At 40.7% G+C, this 16,497-nt stretch overlaps 1 protein-coding gene across 1 annotated transcript; it reads right to left on the bottom strand.

Annotated features, from left to right (window-relative positions):
* Positions 1-2,783: 2,783 nt before the first annotated feature.
* Smp_210400 (peptidase Clp (S14 family)) lies at positions 2,784-5,992 on the bottom strand (the record flags this gene model as incomplete). Its single annotated transcript, XM_018793434.1, has 4 exons — positions 2,784-2,921; positions 5,316-5,413; positions 5,446-5,634; positions 5,668-5,992. The coding sequence occupies 4 exons, from the start codon at positions 5,990-5,992 to the stop codon at positions 2,784-2,786; spliced, it is 750 nt and encodes a 249-aa protein (XP_018647947.1).
* Positions 5,993-16,497: the final 10,505 nt, after the last annotated feature.

Here is a 16,497-nt window from a genome sequence, read left to right as displayed (position 1 = left end):
TTTATGCATCATGTTTGTGTGCGAACCGACATTTCTATGGAAAAAGTCCAGAAACAGTTATGATCTAAGAGCATTTTTAACAAAGAAGAAAAACGAGCTAGTTGTCAACTAAGCAGAAACGATGACAGATCTTGTAGTTTTCGAGAGTTAACTCATCGCAAGACTGGTACATTGCCATGATAATCATGGGTACTATACAGCTTCTTAATCATACCATGTACCGTAAAAAGAAGAAAGAATTCATTTCATCCTGGATATGCATATGATATCAGAATTCATTTGGTGTGAATGGCAACAAATGGAGAAAAAACTGAAATGTAAAAAAGTGAGTCACAGATATCACTGGTTTAATATACTATAAGGAGTTATGAGACGTCTGGATCAATATAGACAAACTAAATGAAGTCAAATATGACAAAGCATGGAGCTAGCTAAAGTTCTAACACTTCAAGAATAAAAAGTGAGAAGGCAAAAGAGTGAAAAAAAATCAAGTTGTTGTTTAGACGAACGGTAAGACAACACAAATCAAATAAATATGGAACAATATATTCAAGATTTAGAAGATATAGAGTCAATTTCTCTGCTCAAACTTGATGGATTTGAAATCAGTTCACCTAATATTTCCAACCAATCGTCATCAAATCAATGTTAAAACTACTTATTCACAACTAAACTTAGCTAATGTACATAAGGGAAGAGTAGTAAAGAAGGAAATAATAGGATAGCATAATCTTCATGTACGCTGGACATTACCATCAAACTATTGAAAACAAACGGATGATAAACAAAAATCTCAATTATACGACTAAAACCTGGGGGCATTCCACCTGTTGTATTTACATAATAGATAATCCTACCTTGAAATATCTATTTATCCTTGACGTGAAGAAATAAACGCATGTACCTCTATTTAAATATAACCTTTCGAAGCAGGAAATAACCCTTATATTTCCGTGACTCAATGAAAAACAGTAATAATCGTGTCCTAATGAGGATTTGTGAACTATAGTTCGTTATGACACATGATGACAAGTAAATATTTTTCTATCTTCGCAATTAACATTTCGCCTTTCACAACCTGGGATGGGTTAATCAGATACTATCAGCCTTGAAGTGAACCAAAAGAAGTCCCTAAAACCTAACACACTTTCCACAGGAAATTGTGTCTGAGTCTATAAGCTATTCCTCGGACGTTTTTTATTGTGTGACAGTACTAGTGTACTTGCCTTATCAGAAACTTCGTAAAGATACTAACGATCCTCTTACATTTCACCTCTTAACCGGTGATAGTTAAGCGTTATATATACTGACGCTAGCACAATCTCCCCAAATTCCTACAAAAGGTATGCCTTTCATAAACCACGTTCACTGCAACGAGTTGAATCACCCAAACCACAAACTCTATATTGGGTTAGATAAGAAACACTAATTTCCTAGACTGTATTACGTTAGAAAATGAGTAAATTTCATATTTCAGACAAGCACATGAAGTACGATTTAAGCTGTCCATTTAAATTTCATGCAGTTTGGTGACTTCGTATGACTCAGCAAACAATTATGACTTCATAAGCAAACAGAAATTATTGCACTTTTGGGAACTGCAATATAACAGCTAATTGTATACTGTTTGACTGGATAATCCTAGAAAGTCCCACGGAAATCGCGAGTCCTGCTAGTCCTTGGCAGCATTTTTGGAATATCGCACTGAAGTGGAAACGGTAGATGATACCATAATTAGAGAGAAGTTAAAGAAATGGGTGAACTGCCGTTCCTCCTGGAAAAGACAAAGAAAAATGGCCCCAATGTCTGTTTTTATAGGACACGATACATAAGAATTAGTAGGACAACTATTACAGCAATCCACACCCTGGAGTGACCAGTTGTTACATCTGAAGGCAACAGTTAGTAACCTGTGGTAAGGGTTTAAGAAAAATAGGTCGTTCCAATTCCGTTTGGAATAAGGGATCCATAAATGTTCATTTCGTCTGGCTGCGAAGGTAGGAAATACTTGGAGCATTTTAAAATACCCGAGGCAAACGACAGATACCAAGAAAGATGAAGAAATTGTAATGCTATTTCTAGTTACAAAACAGATTGACTTGGAAACAATTGTATTTAGCACTACCATTGTTAAGAGAGATTATAACGTCATACTAATTGAAGGACCGCTTTTGACAGTTCACACTTTTAGCAATTAGCTACACCCAGAGTGCAATAATAACACTGATCTTCAGACTCTTATCGAAGGCTAAGATAAAACTAAAATAGCAAATAATGAAAGGTCCTGACCGCCTTTTGAACAATTTCTGAACGTGATAGTCCGTAACTGACAGATTACTGAGAGAACTGTGTACAATCTGGTCATAACAAGAGTACATTTCAAGTCTGTAGTTCTCTGAACGATTTGTAGGATATAAGAATATTTGATATTAGTTGTATACCAATGGAGTGAATAATCTCGTCAATAAAACCAAAACATGTCATAGTGATACGAAATTAGTGATGACAAAACGCACTAAAAATGACCTCAAAAGCAAATTTATCCAACCACCGCATAATGGTATACAAAAGCATGAAATCAGCAGTCACATAATACATGCCGCTAAAATATCAAGCTACATGCAGAAAAGCACAATTACGAGTATCAATATAAGCATATATTTATGGAATACAATATATCCTCGGAAAGAATTATTCAGTTTACATCACGTAGGTCATGTGTGTTGTACACAAAATACTAGTGGAAAATGTTTTCTCTTCAATCGAAGCCATTACATTCAAAATTAATGCGGAGATTTAGAATCCACATGTTCATCCACTTTTTCAGCAGGAGTTTTATGTAAAACCCTATCGACTATTCCATATGAAACTGCTTCTTCTGCAGTCATGAAGTAATCACGGTCCATCCACTTTTCTATCACCTGTGGTAAAAAAACCAATGTAAAGAATGAAACAGGTACCAATTACCGTATTTATTTCACACAATAAAAACCAAATATTAAGAATACCTATATTTGTATGTACTAAGAAAAGCATATTCGCAATTATTTAGTCTTTAGTGTCATTAGAATTGTATTCAAACACATTAAACAACGCGACAGAAGGAACAATCTTAAATATGCAGTAAACAACTTGCAACGTAAGTCAACGGAGAGTGGTGGACTTTCATGTTGCTTCACACGAACCTAACGTTTATCGAACTAACATATTTACACGTCCACTGTGAACAAGGTTTGAAAACATAAGACTTATCTTACGCCTTCGTTTATCATACTAACATTTAAAACGCCCGACTAGGTAAGCAAGCATATACGGTTGCCCACAGAAAATTTACGTATGAGTTTATATCGAAAATAAGATCTAGTCTTATTTTTTGGAACAACAGGCTACGAAAATGTAGAAACATACAATGTTATACAATACAGTGTAGGAATTCCCGGTAAATCAGGTAACTGAATATTCCACAACATATAAATGTAACGGTCTTATTTTACTTGTTTATCGCTAGTGCCGACTCTGAGTAAAAAGATGCGATAAGTTATTAGGTCTTCAAAAACGAATCGACGATGAAAGAAGCAAAAATGGATGAAAAATTAACTCCAGTACAATTTTCCATAGTAACCGTAACAGTCACATATGAGTCAAGAAGCCAAGATACCAAGTAGAATACCGATAAGTGGTCAAAATTAACTAGTTCAATATGAGAAGCATTTAGTTAAGATTGTTAAATTACGATAAATATTTCATTCGGTTTTGGAAAGTTTCCCGTATAAAACCTGTTTGAAGTTACACTGACTTAAATGCAAGAGATCTGTATGTGACGAATCCAAAACATAAACAACCAGATCCCTAATTATCAATGAACGTGAACTAGTCTAAATTAACAATTATTACTGACTGGCAACAATACAGTTAAACAATGTATATATCATAAAGCTGGTGCAATAAGTTCGAACGGAACCAAGTATATCTAACTTTGAACGCATTTAGTAAAACTCTACGGAAAAAATACCTTTCGTATTCCCCACAATAGTGTAACATACTCATCCAGTACTTTATTTGTAGCTACTGCAATGGGGAAGTTATCAACATAACACAATCCCAGTATGACAAAATAAGCAACATAACGTGATAAGATAGATAGTCTGATAAAAACCACAATTCCTTTTATTTTGGAAATCTCGTCATGCAGTAAACCACAACTCGGAAAATTCTTAGTCCCTTTTTGCTTGTCAATACAGACAACGTGAATGACTGTAAGTCAAATACAGACCCTCAGTGTTCATCACCCCGGTCAAAGCGCCGCACATTCGCTTTTCGTCCTCTCAACTTCGTAAACAACAGTAATGCCACGAGAAGGCAATAAGTAGGACTTCCCTGGCAGTGGTTGTATGCACGTGACCATGTGAGAGCATTTCGAAAGAGAGCTGGCTCTCCCACTCACGGCCGTACCAGGGCATTTGGGGGGAAAATTCGACATTGTATACCCATAAGATCTTTATCCGTGACTGTTATCACTGCGGATGAAGTTCTTAAGTAGAAGTGGCAGGAGGTGCAAATTGTGCACCACTATTTTAGGTGGAATTTTGGGATCTCCAGTTTCAAAGTACATCAACAGTTCCCATTAAATAAGACTATTTCATCCATCTTAAAAATAATAGTTTGCTTACCAAGTGGTGTGACCCCACGATATGATACGAATCTAAACATTTACTTCAAATATTTATTTATCGCTGCTTAAATAACACAAATTACCAATCACTCTTAATTGCATATGGTCATCGGATACAAGTCTTTGTAATAATAATACCAGTGACCACAACTTTTGAGACAGGTGGTTTTTTAGTCACTATTACTTATCCACTCCTTACGGCGACAGGTTAGGCGAAACTGTGATGCAGCGTCAACCAGCTCCTATGATATTAACCCAAAGTACAGATAAATAACTCATTTCCACATTTACATCGGTCACAAGTAAACTGATGCGATAATTCGATCAGTAATCGAGAATGAGAGGTCACAGGTAGGTGTTGCTGACAGCAAAACCTAATCTTAGAGATAAGTTTCCTTATATGAGTCTAGTCTTTAGACTCGAAGACATTTTAATTCTTAGTAATAATAATTATCAGTCGCACTGATAAATTAAGACTGATGACGACTAAAATATTGAGGCCGCTTCTGACATCATCCTGGGACAATCTATAGTATTACAGGTCTAAGTACTTAGTTACTGAATCTCTGATACACAATCCTGAAACTTGAAATAAGACGAATTTTAGGGAAATTACACAGAAACATTTGCCGGCATAGCTTACTTCCTGGGACTGTTTTGTGTGTCGTTCGTATATAGTGTTTATAACACTACGCGTCCTAATTAGCTCCTCTGCCCGAATTTTAATATCCGATGCTTGACCTGAGAGGAGTTAATATTTTAAATAAGCTCACCATGGGCAGAGCCAGATGGTTGGTGGACCATTATACTGGAATGAGGAAGAGCGAATCGACAACCATGTGAACCAGCTGCTAGCAACAAAGAACCCATACTACTAGCCTGACCTATGCAGAAAGTAGCAACTGGTGGTCTAATAAACTGCATAGTGTCGTAAATCGCTAGACCTGCAGTAACAGAGCCTCCTAAAGACAGTGTGGCAACAAAACCCGTTTTACCTGGACTGTTAATATATAAGTGTATAGGGGTCCTTTTGTCCTCTGATTGTAAGAACAGGAGTTGTGCGATAACCGATCCAGCCATTTCATCGGTGACTGCGCCCATAAGACATATAATTCGGTCCTTCAATAAACGGGAATATATGTCATAATATCGTTCAACATTTGTAGATTTGTCTAATACCATGGGTATGAGGGGTATATAATTCTGGGAGCCCGTATGAAAGCATTTTAGGCTAAGCTTATTTCTAAACCGACACTGGAAAAGAGCATAACACGCCAATGAGCTTGGGAAAGGGGAACATCGTATAAACCGCAGGGCCATTGTGGCGCCAATTCAGTTTTCAGTTTTCAGTTTCAGTTTTCAGTTTGGAAAGGACAGGAGGCTTGATGGCCTGTGTTAGTCCTGGCGATGATGGTCTCTCAGCTGATCCAACTTTCTTTTGAAGGAGTCGACGGATGGAGCCTCAACCACGTGCTGAGGTAATGAATTCCACTCGTTGATTATTCGATGGGAAAGTCGGTAGTCAGCTGACAAGTGATTCATTCTGGGCTTGTGAACTTTTTTGGAGTGTCCTCGTAGATTTTCTGTTTTGGAAGACAGGAAAAATGAGGGCATATCAGGTGCAAATTTGTCATTAAGCAATTTGAAAACTGTAATCAAGTCGCCTCTGATTCTTCTATATGACAGCGGGAATAGGTTTAGCTTGGTCAGTCTAGTACCATACGGGACCTTCGCTATTCCGGGAGTCAGCCTAGTTGCTGTTCTCCGAACCCTTTCCAAGAGTTCACTGTCTTTTTTTAGGCAGGGGCTAGCTGCTTATATGCAGTACTCAAGTTTAGGGCGTACGAACACTGTATACAAAGTCAGAAACGTTTTAGCGTCAAGATGCCTAAAAGCCCTGCGTATGGACCATAAAGTCCTAAAACCTTTGGCGGCTATTGCACGGCAGTGTGCAGTAGTCTTTAAGTCTTGACTAACGATGACGCCTAAGTCATTGTGTGCCTGAACAATAGGTAACTCAGTGTTATTCATCGTGTATGTATCTGTACCCTGGTGGCCAATATGCATCACAATACACTTAGAGGTGTTTATCGGCAATTGCCAGGTTTGGGACCATTCAGATAATCTCTCCAGGTCATTTTGAAGTTCTAAGCTATCGCCCTTGCTTTGTATCGCTCTCCATATCTTGACATCATCAGCATAGAGTAAGACCGATGACGATAGTAGACGAGGGAGATCATTTACGTACAGGAGGAATAACACTGGCCCCAAAACTGTACCCTGGGGGACTCCACTAAGCACAGTTTCCCAGCTAGACAACTTGGAGTTCACCCTTACTCTTTGTTGACGCCCAACCAGGAAGTCTTTTATCCACATCAATAGATTGCCTCCAATCCCGACATTCCTTAGCTTATATAATAGCCGGTTATGCGGAACTTTGTCGAAAGCTTTGCTGAAATCGATGTAAGCTACGTCTATAGGTAATTTTTGGTCCTTAAGAGCGCACCAGCTTTCACGAGCGACTAATAAGTTTGTGAGACAAGAGTAACCTGTTCTAAAACCATGCTGCTTTTCGGAGAGGAGCCGGTTTTCATCGAGATACTTTAACAGCTCCTTCCGAATAATCTTTTCTAAGATTTTAACAACCACACTAGCTAGGCTAATTGGTCGGTAATTCTCAGGCTTATGTTTTGTACCTGTTTTGAAGACTGGACTTACTATGGCGTTCTTCCAGTCTTTTGGTAGACGACCCTGGGTTACGGATAGATTAAAACATACACTTAAAGGGTTCGCAACAAAGTTAGCTAATTCCTTTAGTAACCTAGGATGCAGTTCATCGGGTCCAGTGGATTTACCTATGTCAAGCTTAACTAGCAGACCAAAGACATCGAGTTCTTTAATGGTTACACTGTCCAGTGCTTGTGTGGGGGGATTTTCATGGACTGGTGAGAAGGGTGTTTCTATGGTGTATACATCGCTAAAGTATTTAGAGAATACTTGAGCTTTGCCAAAGTCGTCCTCCACTAGTGATGTGGCAGTACTGTCTCCCCATAGTGAAGGAACATTTCTTCTTCTTTTTGTCCTTTGGTTTATATACGAATACAGGCGTTTAGGGCATTCTATGGATTCCCTAACGATTTTCTCTTCGTACAGCTTTCTGGCCTTACGGAGGGTTGAGGCACAGGTATTTCGAGCCTTTTGATACTGAGATTTTGCCTCGTCAGTCCCCAGTAACCTAAATCTGTCCCACATTTTCCTTCTCTTACGGAGAAGGATGCGAACCTCCCTACTGAACCACGGTGGGGAGTTTCTCGTTCTCTTAGGTGTAGTCCAAGGGATGTGGGGGGCGGTAACTTCTAAGTATAAATTCCGGAATATGTCCCAAGCCGTTTCGATTGATGACTCTGGGTCTATTTTCCAATCTACTGATGATGCTGATTTCATGATGTCTGGTATGTTGGCTTTCCAGACGTTAGGTCTGGATTGAGCTGAAGCGTACTCGTGATCGACAGTTATATGGAAGTCAAAGCTTAAAACTGCATGATCACTTTTGCCTAGGGGCGGCATGTAATCCAGGTTTGCAACATCATCCTCATAATGAGTCAATATAAGATCTAGTAAGGATGATGCAGAACCCGGGTCGTACCTCGTTGCTTCCTTCACGTGTTGCACTAGGGCACATGTGATTACCGCATCAACTAGTTCCTGTTCGAAGGAATTTGCTGACGATTCAGTCCGCAGATTTCCCCAGTCCACCATGGGTGCATTGAAGTCCCCTAGGATTAGACATCGATCACTTCGTGATAAAGTGTTGAGACTGCTTAGCAGGACCTCGTTTGCCTCACAGCTTGGACTGCGATAGATCAAACTAAGTAGCAACTCTTGTCCCCTGCATTTCAGGCGGCAGCTAACTAATTCATACGTCCCACTCTCATGGGATACACTGTCGATAATGGTGAATGGGATAGCATTCCTAATGAATAGAGCTACTCCCCCTCCTTTACGCGTTTGTGTTCTGTCGGCCCTTACTAATGTCCAATACGTTTATGACAAGCTAATGTTAATCAGATTAATTTGTGCTCGCTTCTCGGTGTACATGATACGGCTCCAGGCCTTCGTCATCATCTACGAAAAGTGAGCTAATATGGTATTTGTACGAACTGATGATTCCTTTGTACTTGGAGGACAGCTGATGACAATTGCGAATGCAATACGCTCGTTCAAATGGTTCAAATGGTTTTGGACGGAGTAGAAGAAACTTTCACCTAACAGGCTTCCGTGTCTAATGGCAGTGGATCACCAATACCTTTAGGCTGGAACCTAGGTATTGTAGCTGTAAATAATTCCCCAAAATCAATAGCTCATTAAGTGTTCGACATTGGATGCTGACCATGTTGTTTAAGTGGACTTGTTTAACTGAAGGCTTTCGGTCATGCATTCGTACCAGATCACGTTTCAACACGGCGTGGGACACAGCTCCTACGTTTCATTAGCCAGCTTATAGAAAAGGTCCTCGATATATTGGTAACGAATCAAATATATCTTTCCTGCCTCTTCTCGTCTGACTTCTGATTTCTATCTGACTGGGAACGATCGAATATAGAAGGTGCTACTGGTAGCTAGTTGTAAAACTAGAACATCCGTTGCATCGTCATTGGTGAGACCGACGTGATCCGGTACACCAAGTCAATATACTGTGAGTCTGTTCCATTTTGGAATATTATTATTCATTGTTATTCTTCATTTGAATTTTATATATTGTGATATACTTTTTTTCGCGAATTTTTTTTTCCGGATATATTTTAATTAGACATTTTTCGTTATCTATATTACTATGACGGAACACTCACCCAAGGTTTTTAAGTTGAAGTCTATTCCCCCTATTTCGATTCAGTTAACGCCATTTTGGCCCAACAATATCGAGTCTTGGTTCTGCTATGCAGAAGCCGATTTTTGCATGCACGGAATCACGGACTCGCGCACACGTTTCCTCGCGGTAGTTAAGGCGTTACCGCGCGAGTTTAACAGGTACGTAACACCTAGTATGTTTACTAGTGATGTTCCTGAACCTTACGAAACGCTTAAGCTATCGATTTTAAAACGCGGAGACCTAACTGATCGACAACGGTTAGACCAACTCCTTAACAATATCGACTTGCAACATGGTTCTGCGACGGACATGTTGCTTAGAATGAGAGAAGTCATCGGCCAACGAACTTTCGATGATGGCCTATTTAGACAACTTTTCTTGTCTAAACTCCCTCAACAGGTGCAGGCAGTGCTTGTTTCATTTCAAAACAATGCCATAGATGAACTAGCTGCGTCTGCCGATCGAATCTTGGAAATCACCAAATTTTCTAAGGCCGAGGTTTTTACTATCAAAGAAAAACCCCAATCGCCCTCGACTGACATGGCCGAACTATGTCACACGCTTACAAGATATCTTAGAGTTCGTAATGACCGTAGTCGGTCAAAATCCTCACGTAGGAGCGTTTCACGTAAGAGATCTGTCTCTCGACCACGAGAGACAGACAACCCCGACTGGTGCTGGTATCACAACCAGTACGGTAAATCCTCTAGAAATTGCAGGAAGCCCTGCAATTATCCGACCCCAAAATCGAGTGACACGAAAAACAGTTCGGGAAACTTCCCAGCCGGCACGCGTTAACGGCAACCGTAGCCGGCAAACACAGCCGTCTGTTATACGTCACAGATGTGACTACGAAAGTTCGCTACCTCGTCGACACTGGCGCAGAAGTTAGCGTTCTTCCAGCAAATCCCGACGACAGACTTCGCGAGTCTGTTTTAAGTTTACAGGTGGCAAACGGAAAACCGATCGCTACTTACGGTAAAAGGTACGTCTACCTTAACGTGGGTTTACGCAAACCCATCCACTGGATCTTCGTTGTTGCAGATGTTTCTATGCCAATCATTGGTATAGACCTGTTACAACACCACAATCTACTCATCGACACACGCTCACGAAGGTTAAAAGACGGAAACACTAAGTTATCCGTTTGCGTAACTCCTTGTTCTGGTTGCAGGTTATCCCCAGTCACGATTAAGCACGCCATAGACCCCTTGTACCAATCAGTACTCGACAAATACCCCGGGATATACCAATCGCAATCGAAATTACCTTGTGTAACCAGCAATGTTACACATCACATCTCGACTACAGGACCACCTGTATTTTCGAAAGCTCGAAGACTCGCTCCCGAGAAGCTTAGGTTAGCTAAAGACGAATTCGACCACATGATGGACCTAGGGATAATTCGACCATCGAATAGTCCATGGGCATCCCCATTGCACATGGTCCCTAAAAAGGACAACAATGATTGGCGGCCAACTGGTGATTATCGGCGTCTGAGTGCTAAAACCATTCCCGATCGTTACCCGCTGCCTCATATTCACGATTTGACAGCTACCTTGAAAGGTACAACTGTCTTTTCGAAAATCGACTTGGTTAAAGCTTATAACCAAATACCGATGGCACCTGACGACATTCCTAAAACCGCCATCATCACTCCCTTCGGCCTTTACGAATTTCTACGAATGCCTTTTGGTTTAAGAAATGTGGCTCAAACTTTCCAAAGGTTTATAGACGACGTCTTCCGAGGTCTCAACTTCGTACATGCGTATGTTGATGACTGTCTAATAGCAAGTCCGGACAGAGAATCGCATCTCAAGCATCTGGACATTGTTTTCGATCGACTCCAAAGGCATGGCACTACTGTCAACATTCAGAAATGCCAAATCGGGACTAACTCCTTAGACTTCTTAGGACACACTATTGATGCCCAAAGCATCCGACCCCTTAGGAGCAAAGTGGCGGCCATTCTGGATTACCCAGAACCGACCACGATCAAGCACTTACGAACTTTTAACGGACTCGTAAGTTTCTATAGACGGTTCATACCTAAATGCGCGTCCCTTATGAAACCGTTAACCGATCAGCTTCGTGGAAATGCGAAATCAATTAGTTTAGACGACATAGCCCGTAAAACATTCTCCACAGTTAAGGAACACATCGCTAAGACCACACTGCTTGCTCATCAGGACACTCAAGCGCCCATTAGTATCGCAGTAGACGCATCCGACTCAGCAATCGGAGCAGTCTTACAACAATGGGTTAACAACTCGTGGCAACCTCTAGGATTTTTCTCGAGACGGTTGTTAGACGCGGAATCTAGGTACAGCACGTTCGGTAGGGAACTCCTAGCCATGTATTGTGCTGTACGGCATTTTCAACATTCCATCGAAGGAAGAGAATTCACGCTTTTTACCGATCACAAACCTCTTACCTTCTCTTTAAATTCATCTTCAGACAAGTACTCACCGCGAGAGTCTCGACGACTCGACTACATTTCGCAGTTTACTTCAGACATACAACATATTTCTGGAGCAAACAATGTAGTCGCAGACGCCTTGTCTCGAATTAGCTCCTTGAACAGTTTCCAAGGAATCGACCTTCTTAAACTCGCTCAGCTTCAAAAAGAAGACAATGATCTTCAGCATGAGTTATCCTCGACAACTCTTAAACTAAGTGTTAGGCAGATGGGAACAGGTAAGGAAACCTTACTCTGTGACACATCTACAGGTAGGGATCGTTCAATTGTACCAAAACATTATCGCCGCAACGTCTTCAATACGTTGCACAATCTTTCTCATCCAGGTGCTCGTGCAACAGTCAAACTTATAGCCGAACGCTTTTGCTGGCCTGGCATGAATAAAGACGTGAGGGAGTGGGCACGCTCCTGTGTTAGCTGTCAGAAAGCTAAGGTCGTAAGACACAACAAATGTCCCTTAGGTTCTTTCAAAACCCCTGACGCTCGTTTCGACCACGTCCATATAGATTTGGTAGGACCCTTACCCGACTCGAACGGATACTCATATCTCCTAACATGCGTAGACCGTCTTACTCGATGGCCAGAAGCAGTACCGATTAAGGACATTACTGCTGAAACAGTGGCTCGCGCTTTCGTCGAACGATGGGTAGCAAATTTCGGCTGCCCTTCAACCATCACTACAGACCGCGGACGCCAGTTCGAATCTGGACTTTTCCGTTGTCTGACCACACTACTAGGAATCAGGCGCTTCCGAACGACCGCCTACCACCCACAAGCAAACGGGTTGGTAGAACGTTTTCATCGACAACTAAAAGCCTCATTATCAGCTTCAAACGTTTCACAGTGGACAGACGCTCTTCCACTCGTCTTGCTAGGTATCCGCAATGCAGTGAAAGCTGACATTGGATACACGGCATCTCAACTCGTTTACGGAACGACACTCCGACTCCCAGGAGAATTCGTGGATCCTTCAGCTTCTTCATTGAACGTGGATCTAAACTCTTACACGAGTAAGCTTACAAACGCTATGCGTTCAGTTAGACCTGCTCACACTCGACCTCAATCAACTGATGTTTTCGTTCAACCCGAATTACGACATAGTACACACGTCTTCGTTCGTCGAGACTCACATCGACGACCCCTCGAATCAGCATACGAAGGACCCTTCAAAGTTCTTCAACGCGAACCTAAGTACTATGTAGTCGATAAGAACGGTACGAACGATAGCATCAGTATCGATCGACTCAAAGCTGCGTACCTAGAAGGAAACCCTAGCTACGTCGATTTTCCTTCGGTACAAGCAAACGACACAGCTACTACACTTGTAGTACCCTACACGACAACCGACACAAAACTTGATACTTCGCCAACGACAATAGATAAACCTAAAACAACGCGTTCTAGAAGACGAGTAGGATTTCCAGAACATCTTATCGAATATTGCACGTAGGACATAAGCTTTATCTTGAATTACACTTTCATAGTCTATTATAAATTTTTTTTAATATGCTCATTTTTTTTATTTATATAAAAAAAAACAAAAAAAACAAAACATTTTTATTTTTTTGAGCGCATATATATATATTTTTATATATATATTTATAAAAAAAAACCATTTTTTTCCGTTCGCTTTTACGCTGTTTGTAAGTGTATTAGTTTATTCATTTTTTTCCCCGCTCATCTTGTTTCCCTACGCAAGTACGAATGTATTTTTGACATGCACTCACACGTTCTATTTTTCCTCTTTTCCAGGACGGCTGGAAAAGAACGACGAAGTTTCGCAAGGAACCGAAATTTTCATTGTACTATATTTCTTTATTGCTATGTTGTACATTTTGGTCCCATAGTTTAAGGAAAGACGACCAGACGCTGCTAAACGAAGCAAGCTATCAGAAGAGTGTTTACCAACGACAAACTCGTTGGGTTTAAACTTCTGGCTGGTCACATCTTAGGGGCATCACTACCTCACTAGGGGGGAGTGATCTGTAGCTGTAAATAATTCCCCAAAATCAATAGCTCATTAAGTGTTCGACATTGGATGCTGACCATGTTGTTTAAGTGGACTTGTTTAACTGAAGGCTTTCGGTCATGCATTCGTACCAGATCACGTTTCAACACGGCGTGGGACACAGCTCCTACGTTTCATTAGCCAGCTTATAGAAAAGGTCCTCGATATATTGGTAACGAATCAAATATATCTTTCCTGCCTCCTCTCGTCTGACTTCTGATTTCTATCTGACTGGGAACGATCGAATATAGAAGGTGCTACTGGTAGCTAGTTGTAAAACTAGAACATCCGTTGCATCGTCAGTATATTAACGATAACAGGAAAAAAAGAAATTGGTAAATCATAATAAGATGTTATCCTTAGTCCTCAAGAATAGGTCAAGTTTCCTCTTAAAGGACTCCTGAAAAGTCACTTGGACTAGCTTAGTCGGTAGCGAATTCCAGTATTTGACAACTCTTAAGGAGTAGAAGTTGTGTCTACAGTCCGTTCTGCAATGTTGAATCTCCAGTTTCTGGATGTTACCCCTAAGTTTTGTGTCGGGACTGTGTTTAAGTAAGTGTTTAAGGGAATGATAGAAAATGTTTGGGATGCTATAGGTCATCAGAGGGTTACCTCTAAGACGCTTTTACTCTAGTGTGTAAAGGTTTAGTGATCGGAGGCGCTCTTCATAAGGCTTGAATTTAAGTGCCTCAACTGATTTCATTGCTTCCAAAGTGTCCTTATCCTTTTGGAGGGTAGGAAGAAATACTATGTTTTCGTAATCTAAATGGGGACGAATTAAACTGTTGAAGATTATGTGGAAAGTTCTGCCGTCAAACTGGCCAAAAGTGCGCCTCAATGTTACCATTGCATGGTTTGCTCGAAAAGTGTTTTTGTCACAGTTAGCGTACGACTTCAAGTCGTAGAGTACCAACAATTTCAAATATTTTTCAACTTGGGATACTTCTAAAGAGGAGTTTCTTAAGTTGTAACCATAGTCTGCAGCGTGTGGCAGATGGGTTACTTCACACTTTGAAATGTTAAAGGTAAGTGCGTTGTTGTCTGCCCAACTTTGAAGTCGAGTCAGATCCTCCTGAAGTGCCAGTATATTCCCTTGGTTGCGTATCTCTCCAAAGTTTCACATCATCAGCAAAAAGCAATAAGTCAGACGATACTTGTTGTGAAAGATCAATTATATAAATCAAGAATAGATGAGGTCCTAGTATTGAGCCCTGGGAGACTTCACTAAGACATTCCATGGCCTGAGAGAATCAGGATATGGTATGATCCGAGACGCGTAGAGCGGGTTATCCTTTCAGCATACGATTGTCGTACTCAATGTCAGCAGTGGGCTTCCTGTAGATTACCTCGACTAGACACCTTGGGGTGGTAGACAATCTTACTGAGCACCACACTGATTCATCAAGAATGAGAAACTCTTGGTTGTGAAGTTGGTGCACCTCCAGGCATGATGGTACCCCATCCCCCACTCCAGTTTTCCTGTCGTTGCGAAACAAAGACATTCCAGGTACTGTTATCTTCTGATCCGTAAACTAAGAAGATATCCAAGTTTCAGATATTCCTATCAGATGAGCATTATTAGCGTTGCTGAGTTCACGTAGATCGTCCTTTTATTTGGTAAACTCTCGGCGTTCATGTATAAGCTGTTTATGCTTTCAATTTGAAACGCGTGAGCTTATTCCTGTTTGTCTGTAAGAGCCTTACGTGAATGAACAGGTAGCCTACCTGTACTAGGTTTTCCAAGTTGGTAGCGGCTGTCCTCTACACTATTTTTATGATCAAGACAGTCCATAAGTGGAATTGTCAGCTCAAGCTGTCTGTGATTATCTAGTTCCAGTTGCTGTAAATCTCATTATTCTAAGAATTCATAGGTAGTACATCATTCCGAATACTTCTAATTATGATTACTAGTCACCTGGTTCTACTAGCTCAAATTCATAGAACAAATATATAATTTGGTATTACTTGAGTTTAAGTAAATGCGAATTCAACGTAGAAGCTGAAATGCTGAATCAGTGCCGCTGCAATATATAAGAAAATCGCTGAACGTACTAAGAAAACTGCTAAATCTGCATGAAGATACCAAGAGAATGAATAAGAGATATGACAAATAAATAAACTCAGAGATCTCACGAATACTCAGTATAAAGATGCCACAAGTATTTGAAGTTTGTCGACGCTTATATACGTAACACCTTTATAATCAAAGTATGTCGACCCAGCCAAATGAGAAGTCAGAAATGAAGGCGTTCGAAGACAAATTTGGAAAGCTATCAATTTGTCGAGAAACGTTTGGTCTAAGCTGGCTAGCTGTTACAAGGTATGCGTGGCACGGTGTGCCCACTCGTGGTCTGGTGCTGATGCGTGACTTAGCACCTTCATCTAGGTGAGTTCACTAAAGTTAATGCGGTCAGCATCAAGTGTCGAAGAGTAACAGAACCATTTATATTGGAGATTTGTTTACCACT

This window comes from Schistosoma mansoni, chromosome 1 (genome assembly GCF_000237925.1).
Source record: "Schistosoma mansoni strain Puerto Rico chromosome 1, complete genome".
NCBI lineage: Eukaryota > Metazoa > Platyhelminthes > Trematoda > Strigeidida > Schistosomatidae > Schistosoma > Schistosoma mansoni.
Note: the sequence above shows the minus strand (reverse complement) of the source record. Positions and strands in the feature narration are given on the sequence as shown.